The sequence below is a fragment of the Engystomops pustulosus genome, chromosome 5 (genome assembly GCF_040894005.1).
Source record: "Engystomops pustulosus chromosome 5, aEngPut4.maternal, whole genome shotgun sequence".
NCBI lineage: Eukaryota > Metazoa > Chordata > Amphibia > Anura > Leptodactylidae > Engystomops > Engystomops pustulosus.
The window spans coordinates 74,922,963-74,946,978 of record NC_092415.1 but is presented as its reverse complement, the minus strand read 5'-3'; the positions used below and the strand labels follow the sequence as shown (position 1 = coordinate 74,946,978).

At 40.1% G+C, this 24,016-nt stretch overlaps 1 protein-coding gene across 4 annotated transcripts in view; it reads right to left on the bottom strand.

Moving 5' to 3' along the window:
* The window catches only part of ATP9B (ATPase phospholipid transporting 9B (putative)), a 214,788-nt gene that overhangs the window by 51,591 nt on the left and 139,181 nt on the right, over positions 1 to 24,016 (bottom strand). For all 4 annotated transcript variants that reach the window (XM_072152377.1, XM_072152375.1, XM_072152376.1 and 1 more), the window contains 2 exons: positions 12,874 to 13,034; positions 10,032 to 10,174 (listed from right to left, as the gene is read on the bottom strand). In XM_072152377.1, coding sequence (XP_072008478.1) covers positions 10,032 to 10,174; positions 12,874 to 13,034 — 304 coding nt within the window. The remainder of the gene's footprint in view (positions 1 to 10,031; positions 10,175 to 12,873; positions 13,035 to 24,016) is intronic.

Genomic DNA, 24,016 nt, shown 5'->3' with positions numbered 1-24,016 from the left:
GGGGGGCGGCGATCGGTTGCCATGGTAGCCTCGGGTCTTCGTTTGACCCGAGGATACATGGCTTCTGCATATGCATTACAATGAGCCTGTGGCTCATTGTAATGTATAGTGAGCAGAAATGCCATATACTGCGATACAGCAGTATTGCAGTATATGGCAGGAGCGACCAGACCATCTAGGGTTAATGTACCCTAGAGGGTCTAAGAAATAGTGGGAAAAAAAAGAAAAAAAAAAGTTTAAAAAATGTAAAAAAATAATAAAATATTAAAAGTTCAAATCACCCCCCTTTCCCTAGAACTGATATAAAATATAATAAATAGTAAAAATCACAGACACATTAGGTATCGCTGCGTCCCAAAATGCCCGATCTAACAAAATATAAAAACGGTTATTGACGGCGGTGACCTCCGTAACGGCAAATGGCGTCCAAATGTCCAAAACGTGACTTTTACACCTTTTTAGATGACATAAAAAATGGAATTAAAAATGATCAAAATGTCGCACAGTCCTCAAAACGGCAGCAATGAGAACGTTGGCTCATTTCGCAAAAAATGACACCTCACACAGCTCCGTGCGCCAAAGTATGAAAAAGTTATTCGCGTCAGAAGATGGCAAAAAATTTTTTTTCTTTTTTGTACACATTCGTTTAATTTTTGAAAATGTATTAAAACGCAATAAAACCTGTATAAATTTGATATCACCGCGATCGCACCGAACCAAAGAATAAAATTGAGGTGTTATTTGGAGCGCAGAGTGAAAGTCGTAAAAACTGAGCCCACAAGAACATGACGCACATGCAGTTTTTTTCAATTTTTCCACATTTGGAATTTTTTTGCGGCTTCCCACTACATGGCATGGAATAATAAATAACATCTTGGGAAAGTAAAATTTGTTACGCACAAAATAAGCCCTCAGACAGCTCTGTACACGGAAAAATGAAAAAGTTATGGATTTTTGAAGATGGAGAGCGAGAAATTAGCGAAAATACCCTGCGTCCTTAAGGGGTTAATGTATGATCTCCTAGTACAGTGATGGCGAACCTTTTAGAGACCATGTAATTATCGCAAAGTGCCAACCCGGATATTTAGCCCAATATTACCGAAATGACCACTCTAAATGGTACATATAATACTGCCGCACAATGACCATTACCAGTAGAACAAGATAAATACCACCATACTGATAATAAACAGACCACTAAAGAAAGACTAACATCACCAATTATATCCCTAGGCAGGAGAAAATACAGTGAGGAACACTACCCCCATACAGGAACACTACCGCCATACAGTGAGGAACACTACCCCCATACAGTGAGGAACACTACCTCCATACAAGTGAGGAACACTACCTCCATACAGTGAGGATCACTACCTCCATACAGTGAGAAACACTACACCCATACAGTGAGGAACAATACCCCCATACAGTGAGGAACACTACCGCCACACAGTGAGAAGCACTACCGCCATACAGTGAGGAACACTACCGCCATACAGTGAGGAACACTACCGCCACACAGTGAGTAACACTACCCCCATATGGTGAGGAACACTACCCCCATACAATGAGAAACACTACCGCCATACAGTGAGGAACAATACCCCCAGACAGTGAGGAATACTACCGCCGTACAGTGAGGAATACTACCCCCATACAGTGAGGAATACTACCCCCATACAGTGAGGAATACTACCCCCATACAGTGAGGAATACTACCCCCATACAGTGAGGAATACTACCCCCATACAGTGAGGAATACTACCCCCATACAGTGAGGAATACTACCCCCATACAGTGAGGAATACTACCCCCATACAGTGAGGAACACTACCCCCATACAGTGAGGAATACTACCCCCATACAGTGAGGAACACTACACCCATACAGTGAGGAACACTACCCCCATACAGTGAGGAACACTACCCCCATACAGTGAGGAACACTACCCCCATACAGTGAGGAACACTACCCCCATACAGTGAGGAACACTACCCCCATACAGTGAGGAACACTACCCCCATACAGTGAGGAACACTACCGCCATACCGTGAGGGAGACTACCCCCATACAGTGAGGGACACTACCCCCATATGGTGAGGGACACTACCCCCATACGGTGAGGGACACTACCCCCATACAGTAAGGAACACTACCCCCATACAGTAAGGAACACTACCTCCATACTGTAAGGAACACTACCTCCATACTGTAAGGAACACTAACTCCATACAGTGAATCATTTTCTGCTATATAATAATTATTACCTCCATATCCTGATTAATCTTACACCAATACACTGACAGTAGTCCTGAGCAGGGGTGGGGGGCTATGATGTTTTAGCTGCTCATGGAACAAATATTGTCAGTAGCAGAAGCAAAAAGAAGGATTGGGGAATCCAATTTGGCAGGGTGTGTGTGGGGCAAAGTGTGTATTGTAGGGTGGAGGGTATTGAGCCAAGTTGAATTTTGGATCAAATCACAACATATGACAGCCATCTTTTGCCACACATGTACACTTCCCTCGGTCCGGAGTTCTGGGCACCTGTGCCCTGCTGTCAGTGACGGCAGTGTAGTGCACCCGGGGTCACTGGCAGTATAGCACAGAGACAAGAGATCTGGGCCAAGGGCAGTATGTACGTGGCCATGGATCTCTGTCATACAGGCCAATTTGGGATACTAAACAATAAGGACCTATAGTTGTTCAGTGTCCCAAAGATGCCTGACAGGTCCAAATTTGAACACTCAGCTTCTGCCTTTGAAAACCACACAGAGCAGCTCCTGCCCTCCTCCTCAGGGGCTGCACATATACCTTACCTGTACTCAGCTGTGGCCATTCTGCCTTACTCTCCTCATATTTCGGGCTGCAGGAGAGGAGGGGGTGAGAGTGGAGGGGCGGGGCGGGCACTGACCTGCTGCCTTAGACAAGGGAGATAGATCACTGGAGCTCTCGGCGATCAGCAGCTTTTCCTGCTGGCCGAAGCTTCACTGATCAATAAAGAGAAGGCAGGGGAGGTGGTGCGTGTGCCCACAGAGAGGGCTCTGCGTGCCCTCTCCGGCACTCGTGCCATAGGTTCGCCACCAGTGTCCTAGTACACCCAGGTCCTTCATAACGAGAGACTCTCCCAGATTAACTCCCCACAAGGACATATGTTGCATGTGGATTATCAGCCCCCAGGTACATAACCTTACATTTATCCACATTGAACCTCATTTGCCATGTGGATGACCAAGAACTCAGTTTTTCCAAGTCCCCCTGCAGCTTATGAACATCCTCCATTTACTATTACACTATACAACTTGGTGTCAGCTGCAAAAATAGACACAGGGCCATTCATTCCTAACTCTATATTATTAATAAATAAATTAAATAGTAGTGGGCCTAGCACAGAACCCTACTTGTATACTTAGAACTGGAATAGGAGTCATTGACCACATATGGTCCTTTTTTAATCAAAGTGCAAATGATTCCCATCAGACGTCTATAAGGGACACTGTCGAATGCCTTTGCAAACTCCAAGAACACAATATCCACAGCAGCTCCTCCATCCAGGCATCTGGTCACCTCTTCATAGAAGCAGATCAGGTTAATCTGATAACTTCTATCCTTAGTAAACCCATGCTGGCTGTCACTTATTATACCATTATACTTATTATTATTGACATACTCCTGTATGTGTTCTGCTGGAGGTTGTTTCCATTTCTAATTGTTTTGCTGGAATCTTTGCAGTTACCACCAGTTGATGTGAAGATGAGCTGATTATTGGAAATGTATGCATTAAAGCAGCCATGTAGTTTCTAGTTCTGTCCAGCCCTAAATTAAATTTAATGTGTTCAGATTAACTTTTGCCATTTAAAAAAATGGTAACAAGATAATTTTATTTAATTTTTATTAACTTGTGATTTCTTGACATGCATTTCTTTATTTGTGTGCTCTGTGGGGGCAGACACTATCAAAAGCATTGTTGTTCTAAGCTTCTAGTTCTATAGGTTTCTATAAAGCAGACACTGTGTATTTGACTCTAAAGGCTCTATTTACTCATAAAGGAGAGGGGTTTTGCCTCCTCCCCTTTTTGAGCAGAGGAGGAAGTGAGAGGAGCCAATCAATCCTTTCCCAGCATCACAGTTCTATATATTGCATATATGAAAGAAATGTTTTTCACTACTGGAGGGGGGAATGTTCCTGATATGGATTAGTCAACTAATCCCTTTGTTATTTCAGGATTTCAGTAACACATGCCCACAGCAAGACAATATACAGAACTACACTGTGTGAAGGAAGAAGTAATAAATGGGGACTTTTCTGGCTATTATATTATTTTAAGTGTTGTATTAGGAACTATAAGGGTCCTCAGGTACATGAGGGGATGTATTGGCTATTTTATTATTATGATGGAAATGAAAAGGGGTTACTATGGCGCTTATGAGCTACTGTATCTGTACCCGTTATGAAAGCTCTAGTGGCCAAAGTTAAAACCAAACTGTTCAAATTGTTTTGGAATATAAAAAGTGATATGGAAAATAAAAAAATAAAATAAAATCAGCTTTTCATGACGAGTATTGTAGACTTTACAAATCTCTTATTCTCTGAAGCGAGATTACTGCCGGTTGAAGGTTAATCCTTGGAAATAAGACTTTTCGGTGGATGTATCTACAAATGGGATCACAGACAAATCCAGGTACATGATAGCAGAAATGGTCTTCTAAGACAAAGTGTGTGTATGCCTTTATCCAGCTGAAAATGCACTGCCCTGGAAGTAGGACTGAAGTAAAACAGCAAAAGCATCACAGGAAAAAGAATACTGGGAGTAACATGGCGTAAGATGAATAGAAATTCCTTACTGGGAAGGTGGTGGAGTAGATTTGACAAGATGTTTTCTGTCAAGATTGTTGGAAATTTGAAAAATACAGCCCATAGTTTTTAATATCTGTTCTATGTAGGTCTATTCTGACAAGAAGATTTTGCAGTTTCCATTAGAGAAATGAACATTTTATATGTGAGTGGTGTGTACATGATCCTAGTTTTTTACTTCATACTCCAGAACAACCCAATCCTACTCAATTCACCATTTCTTGACACAAACTGACTGATGGGAGGGTATGGAGATAGTTGAGATTCAGTTCACTCTTTTCCCATGCCGAGAAATTACATGGGCTTGGGCCTAGGAACTACACTGAGCTTTTTTTGTTGTTAAGAAATGACAATGATCTTTGTGACCCTCTGCAATGGGAATTTTCCTCCCCCACTCTGTAGCCTTCCCAATTCCCCTGAGCAATGTATGCAATAATACAAAACTAGACACATTTACCATGATACCGCATCTAAGCATCCAGTATACAGAGCAATGTAATGAATACACAATGTTCTACAGCAGGTTCAAAACTGAACATAGATATACAGGCAGTCCCCGGGTTACATACAAGTTAGGTTCTGTAGGTTTGTTCTTAAGTTGAGTTTGTATGTAAGTCGGAACCGTATACTTTATTATTGTAACCCCAGTCAAAATTTTTTTGGTCTCTGTGACAACTGGATTTTAAAAATGTTGGGTTGTCATAAAAACTAGGATAAACAATAAATCTTAATTACAGACACCTCTGATAACTGTTACAGCTGTTTATTGTAGCCTAGGACTAAAGTACAGTAAATTACCAATATCCAGAGGTCTGTTTGTAACTAGGGGTCGTATGTAAGTCAGGTGTTCTTAAGTAGGGGACCGCCTGTAATGGCCTGACACATATTTGTATAGTAGTAGACTAGTAGTAAAGTGTTTCTATGGGATATATCTAGAGAGATTCTCCAATTTATGAGTTCCTGGCTGCATTGTGCTTTGAACAATGCCATTATTAAACGGAACCAGTAAGAAGATTAAAGTTTTCCCTGCAGATTAACTACAAATTATCTGTCCTCCTGTTTCAGCATCATTTGTTCATTTATCACATAACATCAAGTATTTCTGGTCAGTGTCAATATGCTCTGCATCTTTGTAGTTAACAGATGTCTTCTCTTGTCGAATGAATTACTTGAAGTCTCACGCACTGCTGGCCACAGATGTGTCACTATAGCAACATCATTAATTTCAGATCTTACCGGAAACATGCACTCCAATCAAACCTAATTATACCATGTAGCTTTCTTGTCCTACAATAAGGAAACTATAATGCAATTATTGAGATACTTCGTTCTCCATTCTGCGGTGGCAAATGAGACAACCACTGTGATGGACGCTCCATGTCAAAAAGCTTATTGATGAGGCGCAATCCCAATTTGCAATCATACAGAGGGCTACCTTGCAATTATAGAAGAAATGTAATGCTCCACAGAGTCAAACGCAAATTCTTAATCATTTTCCAAAGCTGAAAACTTTCAGTCTAGACAGTGTTTTTATCGATTTCTTTTCTCTAACGTGGACATTACATGACTTTTTATTAATTCGCCAACCTGTTTCATTCTTCTTCCATGTTCAGTTTGCTGCATTATTGTGTTACACAACACTGTACAAGAAACGTATCATGACATTGTATATTGTGGCAAATTATTGACATGCCACCAGGAATTGTATATTTGGCATGTCATCTGTGCCTGTGCATGAGAAGATGAAGAGACCAGCATACAGCAACACAGTGCAACTACAAAACCTCTACTGAGGAATGGATCACTATGGATATGGAAGTCTTATGACAACCACTGATGCTTCTTTTAAAACAATCTAGAGGTGAAAATCTGCTCTGAATATAATAGGTGCGGCCGTGCTCTAACCTGGTCACGCACCCTTCAGCCAATGGAATTGGTTCCTATGTAAGCCACTTAGAGAAGTGAGCCTCCTAATGAGGTCGCTATGCCACAGCAGGTCATAGTATAGTATAGTGAATATGGTGGTAATACATTACCTAATATAATCACTATATACAATGTCTGTGTATATATATTCTCTTTGAGAGTCTTTTATCTCACTTAGCTTTTATTATGAATGCTTCTGAAGAAGAGAGAAATATTTGCTCATATTAGCTGTAATGTGATGAAGTCTGAGCAGTGCCGCCTCTGCAGGACCTTGTTGTATAGACATTTATGGTTTGACACAATGGAAGAGATTTATAATTTGTTTTGTAGCGTGAAAGACTCTTACTTTAGTGCAGGGGTCTCAAACTCAATTTACCTGGGGGCCGCTGGAGGTAGATTCTGGGTAAGGCTGGGCCGCATCAAGTTTTCCACACAAAATGCGCTTACAAAATATCATTATTCAGATTCAAATGTCATGGCGTCTCCCAGCGCAAGGAAAGCCCCGAGCAGGGAGACGTGTTTTCTCTATGAACGCGTCCTGTGCACCGAGGGGTCCCAAGCTCCTACCGCACTGAGCCCAGTCAGGGACACTCCATCCCCCCCTCCCCCCCGGTACTTGCCTCCCCGTGTCCCTCCCATCGAAGAAGATGAAGTCGCCGCTCTGACCTGCACCAAGTGCGTTCAGAGCGGCGACTTCATCTTCTTCAAGTACCGGAGGGAAGGGGATTAACCGGTTACGGGCCCTTTCCTGTTTTTTCATGTCCATTTTTCACTCCCCACCTTCAAAAATCTATAACTTTTTTATTTTTACACGTAAAGAGCTGTGTGACGGCTTGTTTTCTGCCTAACAAATTGCACTTCATAGTGATGGTATTAAATATTACATGCCATGTACTCGGAAGCGGGAAAAAAATTCCAAATGCAATGAAAATGCATTTGCGCCATTTTCTTGTGGGCTTGGATATTACGTCTTTCACTGAGCTCCCCAAATGACAGGTCTACTTTATTCTTTGGGTCGGTACGATTAAGGGGATACCAAATTTGTATAGGTTTTATAATGTTTTCATACATTTACAAAAATTAAAACCTCCTGTACAAAAATTATTTTTTTTGATTTTGCCAACTTCTGGCGCTAATAACTTTTTTATACTTTGGTGTACGGAGCTGTGGGTGGTGTCATTTTTTGCGAAATTTGATAATATGTTCAATGATATCATTTTTAGGACTGTACGACCTTTTGATCACTTTTTATAGATTTTTTTATATTTTTCAAAATGGCAAAAAAGTGCCATTTTCGACTTCGGGCGCTATTTTCCGTAACGGGGTTAAACGCATTGTAAAAAACGTTATCATATTTTGATAGATCGGGCATTTTCGGACGCGTCGATACCTGATGTGTTTATGATTTTTACTGTTTATTTATATTTATGTCATTTCTAAGGAAAGGGGGGTGATTTGAAATGTAATGTTTTTTTATTATAATTTTTTTTTTTAAAAACTTTTTTTTATTTATACTATTTTTCAGACTCCCTAGGGTACTTTAACCCTAGGTTGTCTGATCGATCCTATCATATACTGCCATACTACAGTATGGCAGTATATGGGGATTTTCCTCCTCATTCATTACAATGTGCTATCAGCACATTGTAATGAAGGGTTTAAAACGAAATAGCCTCGGGTCTTTGGAAGACCCGAGGCTACCATGGAGACGGATCGCTGCCCCCGGGGGAGCGGCGATCCCAGGTAAGATGGCGGCGCCCATGTGCCGCTATCCTTTTGAGGCTGCCGGCAGCTTTGTCGGCAGCCATCGCTGTGAAAGCACCCGCGATCGGTGTTACCGGTAAGCCGTGAATACACGGCGGGTGGTGCTTTTCCAGGTGGGGGCCGCAAAATATTGTCCCGCGGGCCGCGAGTTTGAGACCCCTGCTTTAGTGCAATGCTGTACAAAGCCAGATTTATAATTTTTTTAAATAATCGTAAAAAAAATTGCAAAGTCACTCCACTACCTACCCCAGTGTATGTACTGCTACACTTATTTTACTCTTTTTGCGATTATTTCAAAAAAAAAATCCCAGAGAGATTTATTAAAGATCAGTGACGTGCAAGATTGGCCCGGGAACACTAAAGGGAGAGCTGCATCATTTTATGCACGTTCAAATAAAAAATTATATATATATATATATATATATATATATATATATATATATATATATATATATATATATATATATATTACTTCTCCCCACTGATACAAAAAAAAGAGAGAATAATTGAAAAATAATATTTAAATCATTATGTGCACAGTGAAATTATTAAATTTAAACTAAAGTAAAACCAAACATGTCTGTGGCACCTAGAACACAGGCCTTGTTTGATATTAACGAGGATATCCACCCCATTAAAATCACACCAAATCTGTCAACAGGTGTCACCATACAGAAGTTATTGCTGCTTTCAAGCTGTCCCCTTTCACAGCCTTTCAGTTAAAGGCAGATTGGAGAAGGAAGAGGAGCTGCAGGATAGAGTAAGTTGGAAGACCTGAGAAATTTGACTCAATTGTTATGGTATACAGGCAATGAGTTCATAATGCAATTCAGGGTTTGGAGATTTATTACGATGTTCCACAATAGGATGATAAGATTATATTTGAGTACTTGTAAGTGTTAATTTTTTGTTCCAGTATAAATGTGGTTTTTTGTTCAGGGAAAAACATCCCCTGAAAATAAGTCCATACAAAATTTTAGGAGCAAAATCATATTGGACCAAGTCTTATTTTTTTTATAGGAACTGATATAGTAATAATAAATACATACACCAAATAGGTTCTGCAAGGAACAGATTTATAACAGAACAATGTGTGACTGCAGGGGATTGGTTGTGGTATTGGGTAACAGAAAAACTCATCCTTCCATAATCATGTTGAATATTTTAGACAAACCCAAATGCATAAAACTAAATAATAGATGACTTTATGTAACCTCCTTGCTGACACAGCTAATACTGAATAAATGTGTTATGTAACAGTGATGTGCATGAATTTGGATGTAAAACAACATTGTGAAAGCCTGATCCAGCATCATACATCAGAAGCAGCGGCTTCTATTTCTCTGTACTGGTTTTGTAATAGTGTGTATTTGATGTGGCAGCACAGTAATATTCATTACACCAATAAAGGCAATCTATATTAAATACTGTTCTAAAGTAGTAAAATATATGTATACAATATAAAGTATAACAAGAAGGGTAAGAATTACCTGTTTTGTCAGTAAGTAAGTAGACTAGACGTCCCAGTTCTTCTGGAATGGTGCTGGTTCTTACCACTGTACCGGGTATGTTCTCATCTCTCATAATCATCCAGCCATATGCAGCTTTCCCCATGTCTAAGTTCACCCGCAAACTGAAAAAAAGTTGAAACTACCAGTTTGCAAATGTTTTATGTAGGATGTTTCCAATTATTGGAGCAGATCGACTAAAATAAATACACCAGAATTGAGGCTTAAAAGGGTTTTCCCATGAACACAAGTTTGGTCCTATCCACAGGATAGCTGGGGGTCTCAGTGATGAGACGACCACAGATCATGAAAACGAGAGATTCGTAGGGGTCACACGTACCTCCCTCGGACCCCGCGTCCGCCAGAGTAATGGAGCAGACGGCTGCACATGACCTTTCTGTTCCATTAAACTCTATGGATCTGACGGAAATTGCTGTGTGCCATGCTCAGTGGGGTTTGATGGAGAAGTAGATAAATATGTGTAGGGTTAATTTCAATCTGATTGGCCATTTAGGCAACACATGACCCTATGCATTCGCCAAGCAATGGATGTGGTCATAAGGTACAGAAAAAGTGATGAAATTGTAATAGATCTTGTGAACATTGTTTACTTTGGATCTTCTATCTTATCTTTCTATGTCTTTATGACAGATTCCCTTAAATCCTCAGGACTGTAACTTTCCAGTCTAACAGTAGTTAAAGAGGCACAGCAATCATTGATTAAGACAGTAATTTAGGAGATGCATTTTACCTAAACTTCAGACTACCCCTTCCAACTATGGCATAAAAGATAGAAACTGATATTATTAGATGCCAACGGAGAGTAGGCGCAAGCAGAGGCCAGTGATGTCATTTGCCACAATCTCCACCTTGATACTGCAGAGTAGATGAGCAGCAGGTCACATAAATTTCCTTTCAATGTCAGCCCAAGGTGTTCAGGAGGAATGCATGAAAGAAGACCTCAACATTAAAACCGCATGCTCTCTGAGGTTCATCTGTGCAAAAAAGTGATGTTTTCTTAAACCTTTTCTGCTGAACAGAGAAGACCTTTTTTTGAGACAAACAGGTATGGTTTTCTTCTGTTGTAAGCTATAGGAACCTTTCATCAGGTTGATGACAGATTTTCTAGAACATTTTCCAAAATTGCTGCACTCAAGTCTGTAGCTATCAATTTGGGATTTCAAAATAATTTTATGGCCACTGTGTTTCAAAAAGTAACATGGAAATCATTTGAATAATAGCCATATCACAGAAATTTTACGAGTTTTATTTCCTATAGTCAGAGTAGTAACTAGAAGCTGATGTGAGCCAATATAAAACCTGTACTGGATCTATAACATCATGAATGGAGCCCTAGAGTAAGATTACAGAATTTTCAGTAGTTCAATGGCAATTCTATATGTAACCATAGACTAGGGCAGGAATGTCAAACTCAAACACACAGTGGGCCAAAGTTAAAAACTTGGACCAAGTCCCAGGTCAATCATCATATTGCACAAGAGTGCTCCCAGTCCAGCTACAATCATGGAATATAAAAAAGGGGCCAGGTGTTATCTATATACTAAATTTAAACAAAAGTGTTGACAAAAGTTCTCCCAAAACTCTAGTACCATGAGAAAGCAGAGAAAAAAGCTTTGTATATATTTTGCACTAAAAGTTTTTTAATCTCCTATATCTTATGGTACTGTGGCACTGAGACCAGTACCTTGTGCTTTTATTTCATAGTGTCTATACAGGCAGTCTCCGGGTTACGTACAAGATAGGTTCTGTAGGTTTGTTCTTAAGTTGAATTTGTATTTAAGTCGGAACTGTATATTTTATAGTTGTAACTATAGTTGGTCTCGGTGTCAATTAGATTTTAAAAATGTTGAATTGTCATCAGAACCAGAATTAACAATAAAGCTTAATTGCAGACACCCTTGATAACTGTTACAGCTGTTTATTGTAGCCTGGGACTAAAGTACAATAAATTACCAGACCGCCTGCACACAAGACAAACCTTTTGTTTTTTACCTTTCATTTGACGTTAAGACTGGTAGCAAGAGGTCGCTAAACAATGTCATCAGGGGAGGGGCGGCTTGTGGGTTCTGAGTGATGCATCAGCAGAGCTTAGTGAGATATGTAGTATTAGCTAGCGGTGCATGGGCTGAATATAACAACACTGTGGCCCAGAATTTACACCACTAGCATTGGGGTTATAATATAGCAGCCTTGCTAGCTGCAAACAAGCACTGATAGATGCACATTGGCATTAGTAAATCTGTGTCACCCCTTTAAACTAACTATCATCACAGTTATGTCTTCCCCATTTAGTTTTAAGGAGGGATCTTCTCCCGATAATCTTGGTTCTTTGTCGGTTCAGTAGAATTACACAAGTGAATTATTAGGAACTACTGTTCCTATGAACTCTGATTTTCGATAATTAAGCAGGGATTTGAGCCTTAAACACCATTACTAGATATATGACTGTCTCAGATAATTCATATGCATTTATAGCCAACTTGATATTGCACTGTATCTTTGACATTGAGATACACAGTACAGGTATTTAACATCCCAATGTTAACATAAGCTTATGAGTACACTTACAGTATATGGTGTATTAAGTATCCTGATTAGACTAGTAAAATGAACATTGCACAGAAATACAACAGTATTGCTTTCTGCAGAGTGATCCTTCAGGAATCAGCAGATTTGCTGCCACTTTCTCACTCAGCTTCCTGATAAGATCAATTTCGCTCACAATGTGAGCCAAGCATATATATCAAAAAATGCAACATTCAGTGAAATTAGACATCTCTGTTTTTCTTTGCTACAAATATACCTTATTGGGATGATGTAGGAAAATAACAAGAGGAAGCGGAAAAGGTAGCGATACCATGGCCCAACAAACCCCTGCAAGGTTACCATCACTACTGAGAGAGCCACTAGAGCCAGAAATAACGCCTTTGTCAACTGGTTTAGTTCCAGGTCCAGGAGGCCAACCTGTGTAAAGAAAGAAGAGAAGAATCATTCAGTGTCCAGTAACATATCCAGTGAGGTGGAATGTAAAGATTACTTTTTAATGACATGATGTATAAGACTTTCATATTCTGTAAGATCTGTGTAGTCAAACATTTCTCATTTAGAAAATGGATAATATTACAGATGATGTGCACATCTGATTTAAGAGACGAGTTTCCATGCACTCAGAGTGGCTTTCCCTTTCTAATACTTAAAAGACACAGCTGATAAATGCTTGTCACTTTATTTGGATGTCACTGCATTTATTTCATATTGGGGCACTGTGTGTACTTCACTTGGATAGTACTGAATGCATGTCCATGTGAAGGCACTGCATGTATATAACTTTGAGACACTGCAAGGATTTTATTTCGAGGTACATCTTTTTCATGTAATATCATTTCATCTGTGACAACACACCTGTGTAAGGAAAGAACTTGAGTCATTCATTCTGCTGCCTCAACAGAGATCAATGCCTTGCATTATAAAGAGTAATGAGTAAGCTTAAAGATGAAAGATGGAGGTTGAGCATGTAAGTCACTTTAAATTTCATAACAGATCATGTCCTCTTAAGGTGGATCTGTCATTTTTCATGACAAGTTCGCATGACAAATAAGTTTCCTCACAGGTTATTATTTTTTTACTTGGGAATATATGGAATGAATCTGTGATTTATTGGATCTCCTGGCTGGTCTACACTGGTATGGAACGATTGTTGACAGTGAAGTGTCACTGAAAAAAATGGTGTAAATTGTCATTTATATGTTTAGAAGCAGTTATATATCACTAAATCCGGTCTGATCAGTGATTGAAAGCGCTCTCTCCATACACTAAACATTATAGATGGAGAGATTGTGCTCTCATACATGAATGTTATCAATACCTGTGTGTGCGCCGCAACAGACAACTCCTAATCTACCTCCCCCAATATATAGGCAGCCTCCTGTCCCCACTATATGGCCCGCCCCTTGCCCCAGTATATAGCCAGTCAGTCCCAGTATAAATTTCACCCCCAGTATATCGCTAGCCAGCCAGCCTCCTGGCCCGGTATATAGCCAGTCCCCTGCCTCCAGTATATAGCCAGCCAGTCGCTGCCCCTTTATATAGCCAGCCAGCCTGCCCCCTGACTATAGCCTGACAGCCCCAGTATATAGCCAGCCAGCCAGTGCCCTGTATATATCCAGACTCCTGCCCTCAGTATATAGCCAGCCTCTTGCCCTCAGTATATAGCCAGCCTCTTGCCCTCAGTATATAGCCAGCCTCCTGCCCTCAGTATATAGCAAGCCTCCTGCCCTCAGTATATAGCCAGCCTCCTGACCTCAGTATTAAGCCAGCCTCCTGCCCCCCAGTATATAGCCAGCCAGCCCCTGTATATAGTCAGACAGTCTCCAGTATATAATCAGCCAGCCCCTTAGTATATATCCTGCAAGCCCTTGTATATTGCCAGCCATTCCCTGTATATAGCTAGTGAGTCCGCTTTATATAGCCAGCCAGCCCCTGTATATAGTCAGCCAGCCGCTGTATATAGCCAGTCAGGACCCTTTATACAGCCTATTCACTTGAAATGACGTGCATGGACTATGGGCTATGTGGCTATAAAAAGACTTCAGACTGAGAGGATTGTTTCCGGATTCTGCTGACATCACCACAAGAGGCTCCAGAGGAGGAAAGAGGTGTTTAAAAAGATGCCCCCAGAGCACTTCTGCCACGTTCAGATATTTTTTATTTCATTTTTCAATAGAAAGGGCAAGTGAGTGATGAAGCTATGAACACAATTTCCTTTAGGAGGAATACAATTATTTCTAATACTATAAAATATTATTACGCATCTTCCAGTCATCTGGTTCCCATGCTGCTGAATCTAAAAGCTACATGTGTTAAGGGACAGCAAGAGATTGTAGAAAGAAAACATATGTAGGGTGCATCATGTATTTGTTTAATGGCTCCCCAAAAATCCTCCAGCATGTCACCTATAGATGCCAATCACTTCAGAGGACACACACTTTATTGAACATTTTAGAAGCCAGATTGTTTAAAGGAAAAGGTGCCTCTAACATACGTCAGGATAGCCCTTTTTAGTACTCGCATGCGCAGAAGCTCCGGCTTCGGAGCCACGACCAGGCAGCCACCGGCCTGTGTTCTGCCCATGTGCGGAACTCCGGCTTCATGGACAAGAGCACGCAGCTCCTCATAGCGGCACGCTGAAGATATCTGGGTAGGAGGATCAAGAAGGCTTCTGGGGCGTGGAGTAGCCACGTTGTATAGCCTCAGCTCCGCCTAATCTATGCCCCAGTAGCCTCTTTGGTAAATTAGCATGTTTCCACAGTTAAAGATCAAAAAACATAAAGGGGACAATAGGATTAGCCCTAAAAAGGGCTATGCTTACATATGTTAGAGGCACCTACGACTGGATCTACCTTAATAGGTAGATCTGTGGTGGTAGGTTTCCTTTAAATATGTAACCAGGGCTCCCACAAAGATGAATAGAAGACAACCTAATAATGTTAAGCAACTTAAAGGGGTATTCCGGGAATATGAATGTCTGATACAAAAACCCAAGATGCTATAGTTTGATTTTATGATTCACAAAATTTTATGGCCTCTCTCAAGTATGCAGAGTTATCACCAAGATGGCCCCCAATATAAACTACAAGTCCCATGATCCATTTGTTCTCAGTAACTTCCCCTCCCTTTTATGCTCTGCTCCCAGTGATGATGTAACAGACGGTTCTGCTCTGTTACCATAGTAATGATGTGTAACCGCCATCACTGCACATTACCTAATTGAGATGACCTATCACCACAGCTTTGGCCGTACTGGATGCACTGCAACCAACCAACTACAGCCAAACTAGTGATGATCACATGATCTTCCCAGGACATGTGATGTAGACATGTGACCAGCGGTCATCTTCTGTCTTGTCAATGGACTGGTTAAAGGGCCAGTATCATTTTAATTCTTCATTACGTGTATGTCATCAGCAACTTATTATATAGTTGCTTATATTTTAAGTACTCCTGTAAACTTGCATACACTGCTAAATGTGTATGTTGATTTTAATAGGGAGTGTTGAAGCCTGTAGAGTTGGGGGTTACATACAAATTAGGTAATAAGCCAAAGACTCAAAAATCAATGGTTGGAACTCGTGTTATCTGATGTGCTAAGGCACCCTAAAAGTGCTATTTAGCCACTACTCTACTGCCCTGGTACAAGCCAGTGCATGTCATCGGATCTAAAAGTTTTTAAAACTCAAGTTATTTATATGGCACTAGTTTTAAGGGTATAAGGAGTGTGGGAAAAGTACGTCAGCAAACGCTTCATGTTTATTGAGAACTATTTATCTCTATAAAGTCCTACAGCAAGGACAGCAAAACAGAACATTCCAATACATAAAGGGATGCTCTCAAAGAATTATAATGAAATAGCTGAGACAAATTCCAAGACACTTGCTCGTGTACAGGCTGCCCCTTCCCCTGAGAACAGAGTCGCACAGGACCACAGTGGCTGATTTATCAGCTGCATTTGGAACCTAGCACAACGAGGACAAATATCTGGCAATTTCCGCTGCTTCAACTACTACATAGTTTATGCTTGAATTATTGAGAAAAATAGGTTTTTGGATTAAAATGAAGAAAAATTAAGCCAGGGAAGTAGAGCATGTTTCAAAGCCCAGATCTTTTTGCGTTGACAAAGGCGGTCTAAGTTTCAGGCCTCGCTGAGGATCAGATGAAGTCATTATTCATTCAGTCAAGGGAAAAAAAAGACTCAATTACCTCAACCTAAAGATGCTATCAATGAATGCAAAGTGCATATTTTACTCTATTCATCCAAATCCCATTAAAAAGTGAAAGGAATGATTTAATCTGGCTTTTGGAGAGTTGGTCTTTTTGTATTAAAATAAAGAATTACTGTCTACAATATGCATAACCGCTACCTCACACTTCTCTTCTGCATCATAGCAGTGGAAGACTGTAACAGCGGAGACAAAAACAATCACCAATGACCACTGGAAAAAAAAAATTCTGGATGGAAATATTTCAACAGTCCAGCCCTGTGTGCGGGTAACTCTGAACCATTATAATCTTGTATTGAATGGACGCTCACAAGTAACACAATGACTAACCCTTGAACTGCTGCAGAAACAAGTTTACAAATTCCTAGAAAAACACCGGGGATCCACAATTAGGAAAGATTTTATTAATGCACTTTTGGTTTTGTTTTAGGAATACATCAGAAAATCATTGCAAGTACAAAATATATATATCGCATAACTATACTGAGACCCAAAAGTGTACACACATTCACCCCATCACGAAAAATGGAGTGCAGGGTGTTTCTTTTTTTAAACCAGGAAGCACCTACCTTAAAATAAATACAGTACTATTATACAAAAATAAACAAATAAATACATAAATACAGCACTATATTGGTTTTGATGTAGCCAATTGCAGTCAGATAAAGGAAACCCAAAGTTTTTCATTGTGCCCGCGTTGACTGTGCAGTGGTGCAATGAAGCAAGCTTTACTGTGCATGTGCAATGAATCCTGAGTGTAGGTGTGAGGTTCACCAGAGATATACCCGATATACCCGATGTGCATAGGGAAGTATGAAGTTGGGTTTTTCTTTAAATCAGTCACAGAGAGGGCTGTAACACAGTGATTTGGGACACAAGGACCATATTTGGCTTAGTATCCCAAATAACCCTGAGGGTGAGGGAACATGTGGCTCTTGCATTGTATTTCCAAACTCAACAAAATACCTGGGAGTGGGGCTCGGTATAATCGCAGATGCATTTCCTTTGAAACATATGCGTTTGATAACCAGCACCCAATGCTTTGCATTATTTATATTTACTGCAATATTGTTCTGGATTGTGGCCCTTCCCCAATGGCATCATCTGGGCCTCTGATCTCTTACTATGAAAACCGAGAGTCTGTCTGGCTATCTGGCCGGTCATAGAGCAATCTAAATTTGGCTCAGTTCACACTGGGGTTTCCGTTAAACGCTCCTAAAATAGAGAGTGGAAGATGTATGAAAAGTCTTCACCTTCCCCTCTCCATTGACTTCCATGTACAAAAGCTTACCTTTCGTTACAATTCCTTTACAATGGTGTCACCTGCCTTCTCCCTCTGCCCATTTGTGACCGCTCTTTTCAGTGAACGGTGGGAGCAGGCTCTCACCTGAGCCTCCAGTGAGCCGCTTCTTTCAAATTCAATATTTCAAAATTCAATATTTCTAATAAATTCACTATGTACTAGTCGGGTCCGGGCAGGGAGCTGATAGCTCAGTAAACCCCAACCGGCTGACTACACCCCTTAACAGAGGGTTCCTATATTTAATATAGCTCACGGAGAAGGGCCGAACTTCCCATCACTACAGCCTGTGTAATCTATCAGCAGCACGAAATACAGGGGGATGTGAGACCGACTCCCCTCATTGTAACAACCAGCGAAAATACATCACTCGGGGGCTCTGGAAACACCAGATTATTATGATTTTAAAAGTTTATTTGAAAAGGAAGAAGGCAATGGATACAAAAAATACAAAATAAAAACATAAACTCTTTGGACAAAGGACTCAGTGGTGACCTCTATACAAAATGACATGACACTGACGTATAATTGGCAATGGTGACCTATCCTCAAATGGTGCTTTACCAGAGCCTCAGCAGCACATTTGTCCTAGTAACTGGAATAGAGGTTTGGGGAATGTTTTATTTAGTTTACACACTACGGCTTTTATTTTATTAAGAAACCACTTTAACATATTCATATCGGGATTAGAATTCTTAGTACAGGTGGTCCCCTACTTAAGGACACCCGATTTACAGACGACCCATAGATAAAGATGGAGCCCTCTGCCCACTGTGATCTCTCTGAAGCTCTCTGGATGCTTTACTATAGTCCCAGACTGCAATGATCAGCTGTAAGGTGTTTGTAATGAAGCTTTATTGATAATACTTGGTCCCATTACAGCAAAAAATTTTGAAACTCCAATTGTCACTAGGGCAAAAATAAAAATTTGTCTAGAACTACAATTATAAAATATACAGTTTAGACTTACATACAAATTCAACTTATGAACAAACCTATGGACCCTATCTTGTACGTAACCCAGGGACTGCCTGTACCTCCTTCTTTCCTCCTTCCTAACCTTTAATACTTCTACAAAGCTTTCCTTTAATTGTTTAAGTAACCATGGCTGTTCTGCCTTGACATCCACTTACACCCCATGTGCAAAACTCTGCACTTTGACGTGTCATAATATTTGATTGGTTTCAATTGGTTGCAAAATCTAAATTAAATACTCTGCTGGAAATAATAATCTCCAAGGGAAAAATTATACATAATGTCTGATATACCACAACAGTTTAGTAAACGGGATTGTTCAAAGATAATGAAGACAATAATTGTTTGTATAATCTAAAATGCCACTAATGGCAGCAATCACAACTCCATTTAGCTTTTCTTCATTTACAAAGCAAATTTTAAGAAGCTAATGGTGCTAGGACTAGAAAAAAGAAAGGTTTATTCAACAATGAAGGGTGAATACAGTACCCGGATTAACCTGTACAGTGCCTTTACATTTCTTAGACTGTGGCACAGAACAGGTTAAATAAACCAAATGTATTCCTTGAAGGAGGTTAATTTCGATGTTTGAGGATTAAGAATGGCATTACAGGAATGAAGTGCAGGAGTTTCTGTAATGTAGTACTGTGAGATCATTTGCACAACAAAAAAATCAAGAGTTGCAAAGTCTTCAAGATCTCAAATGGGCTAATTTAGCACAAGGTAAAACACTGTGTATGGTTCACATAAGAAACAGACCCCCCAGTGTTCCATCTCATAATAACATTTTCCCATGGAGTTCTAACTTTCATCTGACATGTCTTTCAAGTATGATACAAAAGCTTAAATAAGACGTGCGGCACAAGCGTACAATCAGCCTTGCTACATGGAATACTATGTCTAATCCATGTGTGCGTCTAACCTTACGGCTAAGCCCTTCATTACCTATTATCATTTTTAAGACATTAAGATATTATTGTAAATATCGGTCGATTTTGGTCAAATATTTTGTAAAATCAAAGTTATAAAAACATGCTTTAAAGTAAGTTAGATTTTTTTTTTAAGCAGTGAACAGCTCTATGAGGATACAAAATTATGTCCAGACTGCAGACTTTTGAGTGACTTCTGTAGAGGATGTCTCTTCTCCCATTGAGAAGTGATATCCTCTTGAAATCTGCAGCAAAAACCTAACATGCAGAAGATTTTAAAACCCACGCATGTGCAGTATTATTGTGTATTTATTTACTATAAAGCGACGGCAATATGCAGTGCATCTTCTGTATATCAATCCATGGTACAGTAACCAAAGACCCTATTCATACAACAGTATTCTGACTAGTATTTGCCCCCTATTTGTAAGCCAAAACCAGAAATGGAACCCAAACGGAGAAAAACTAAAGTGGAAAAATGCCTTGTTCTCACAACGAGGCACAAAAGAGACTAAGGTGCAGTGTATCTTCTGTATATCAATCCATGGTACACTAACCAAAGACCCTATTCATACAACAGTATTCTGACTAGTACTACAGTAGGAGTGCCGATGCAGCCAGCGCTCTCTTTCAACCAGTTTTGCGACATGAAGCCTCTGCTGCTAATGATCCGCTTAAAGGTGAAGGGGGGTGATAGGTTGAGAGGTCAAGTTAGTGCCACTGGGCAGGGTGGGCGGGTAGGGGAGGGTTCAAAAGCCAGAGCCACTGCACAGATAGCCACCTTCACTGTTATTAAAGAGGACCTGTCACCCAATTTATCGGCACTACTAAAGTAAGCAGCTCCTAGTGCTTGATCAAACGCTGCAGTGTTAGAGTGATAGCGTTACTGGAAACCTCCGGTAACACTATCAAACACTGCGGCGGGGTACAATGTAATTGTCGGACAGCTCGCAAAGCTGGGGCGTGGCTAGGGGCGGAGACTGCCACCTAGCGCGCAGCAGTCACTGCCGGCCTATGGAGCGAGCGGAGCGGTCCAGGGAAGAGGCAGCGCCTCATGAATACATTGGACAGCTTTGCAAGCTGTCTGATGATTACACTGTACCCCATCGCAGTGTTTGATAGCGTTACCGGAGGTTTCCGTTAACGCTATCACTCTAACACTGCGGCGTTTGATCAAGCACTAGGAACTGCTTACTTTAGTAGGCAGCTCCTAGTGCCGAAAATTTAGGTGACAGGTCCTCTTTAACAAAAAATACAGCATTACATAGATATAATATCAGCTCATACACAGGCACCTCCTGCCGGCAAGCAGTAGTGTGCAGAGACTTAATCTACAAGCTACAGACAGATAAGGTCTATATAGCAGAGCTGTGTTTTATTGATTAAGAGAGTTACCAGATCTGAGATTGTCATTGTGTTTTATATCCATCTCATGGCTCTCATCATCTCTGATCTGTCTTATCTCTTTTTCTATGTGTGAGATACTAGTAGAATGTTCAGAAGCTAAATAAAAGTGTAGGTTAACCATGTACTATAAAAATCTAAGCATTGTCAGCACACAGCATCTTATAGAAGGAATTATGTAGGATCAAAAACTGCAATAAAACTGACTAAAATTGCAAAGTAAGGGGTTAAAAATGATCACTAGGGAATTTACAATTTGAGAACTATCTTTAATAGATAGATTCCTGATGATAAGTTTAAGGACTCCTACTGAAACAAATGCAATATTACATTATGATAAAAAAACAGAATAACCATATTCTTTTAAGAAAAACTTAATGATCTCATTACACATGAATCTTGAAATATCCAGCAAGGAATCTAAGTGTAACGTCCGTGCCTAAACGTCACACTATCCGCAGTTTGCAGTATAGATGGTGTTTATTTGTGTGTGAACTGTGGCTTAGTGTTTGGATTAACTGAGCCACACCCTGCTCCTTGCATTTCAGCCCTGCGCAGCAAGGGTTACTAGCCTGATGGACAGTTTCCTGTTGCTGGAGGTGTGTCCGGGAACTGCCTTATATACCTGCCTATTCCCATCAGACCTTGCTGGTTAATTCAAGTCTTGTGTATCTAGTGCTCTTGCTATCTTGTTCGGTATTCTGTGTTTTGTATATGATTCTGTACCTTTGTGGCCATCTTGGTTTTGACCCGGTTTGTTTGTGTCCGCTTGTCTGCCTGTATCTGTTGTTTGTCCCTCAGTATCGTTTTTCTCCTAGTGTGACCCCACCCTCCTGTCTCAGTCTTGTGTACATTTCTGTGCGCCAGCGTGAACACTGGTCTATACCTGTATTCCAGTTACCTGTCCAGAACCTTCAGTGTTTAGTTCCTGTGGATAAACACCTGTCATGTTGTCATGTGATGTCACACAGGTGCACGGCTCATTATATCACAGAGAGTTATCCGAGCTGTGTAATACTAACGAGCCATGCACCTGTGTCACATGACCATGGACAGGTGTTTATCCAGAGGAAGTAAACACTGACACTTCCTATAGAATGACAGCAAGCAGAGATCTAGAAAACTGTGGAATTGATACAGAAAATATATTGAAAAATGATACCACTTTCTATTACACAAACAATACCATTTATTTGCTGAAGCTAGGCAGCCCCTCTTATATTAGATCTCATTCACAAGATGGACCCTGTACAATAACATAGGGATAAGCAAGATGTTCATGCTGCCTCTCTATAGAGCCTTAATAAAGCACTCAACCCCAGAAGAAGTGCTCATAAGGGAACGTAACATATGATACATAAAAAGAAAAAATCTAAATATACGGCAATATGAAAATATACAATACCTATATACTATTTGGAGAGGGTTTATATGAGCTCAGGGTGAGACAGGTTCTCTATAACTGCAGCCACAAAGCAAAGCCCCTACTTTGTACTGGACCTATATATTATCCAATAGTGGCTGTATAGGTAAGAAGAGGGAACTGCAGCGTACAAAATCAACACATTATCCAGGGGCAGGTTTTTTAGGGGAGTCCATCAGATTAAAATATAAACAAAGCTAATTTTCTTTAATTAAATATCTTTAACAACACAATCAAAAAAAGTTAAATCTAGACAAAAAATTGGTGATTAGGACTATTGAAATACAATCATTGTAATACGATATGGAAATATAGCGTGCTAAGTACCCGACATATCTCATTTTAGCCAGCAGAGGGAGTCGCTGACTGGCATTACTAATGATAATTAAAATGGCTTAAGTTATCTATAGTAACTAATCTCTGAAACAATTGCAATGCAAAGAACAGTTATACCCTGATACATGCAAAGAGAACATTAATTGCGCTTTGATTGCAGGGGCAAGGTGCGAGAAGTGCTACAATCCAAGGCTTAGAAACCAATATGTTAATTATTGGATTGAAATGTGATTAATACCTCCAGTGAGTACAATGATTTGCAGCCTTATTTCTATTCCAGCTAAACAATAAAGCATTCCTGCAGAATAGTAAAAAAACTAACAAACAAAAAAACACATAGAGCACCAAGCCTTCAGCTGTATAACTTCTGACAGGCAATGGCAACATATCAAAAAGAGTTGTGAAAAAGGACCAAATAAAGGTCCAAACAACTCATTTATACTGTTTAACTTTGCTACAAGTCAAATGATTGAAACTAAAGAAACAATGTCGGGAAAAATCGTAAAGCTTAATAGTTTCAGGAAGTAAAATGTCTGTACCTATTGCCATTCTAATGGTATGCTGCTCTCCATAGGAAGCTATCAATTCTAAATGGTTTTCACAAGACCACCCACCAATTGAGAATAATTACTTCAATAACCTGGGCTTTCAGGGACATTGGAAACCTCAACAATCAGTCATATAAAGAAATCCTGAGGTCAAACGCACAGGTTTCAGTTTCATTTAATTAAGCAAAAGGAGTTTATTTTTTGGAGATATTATAGTTAAATGGTTATTTTACGCTCTCGTCTTATGGAACAATT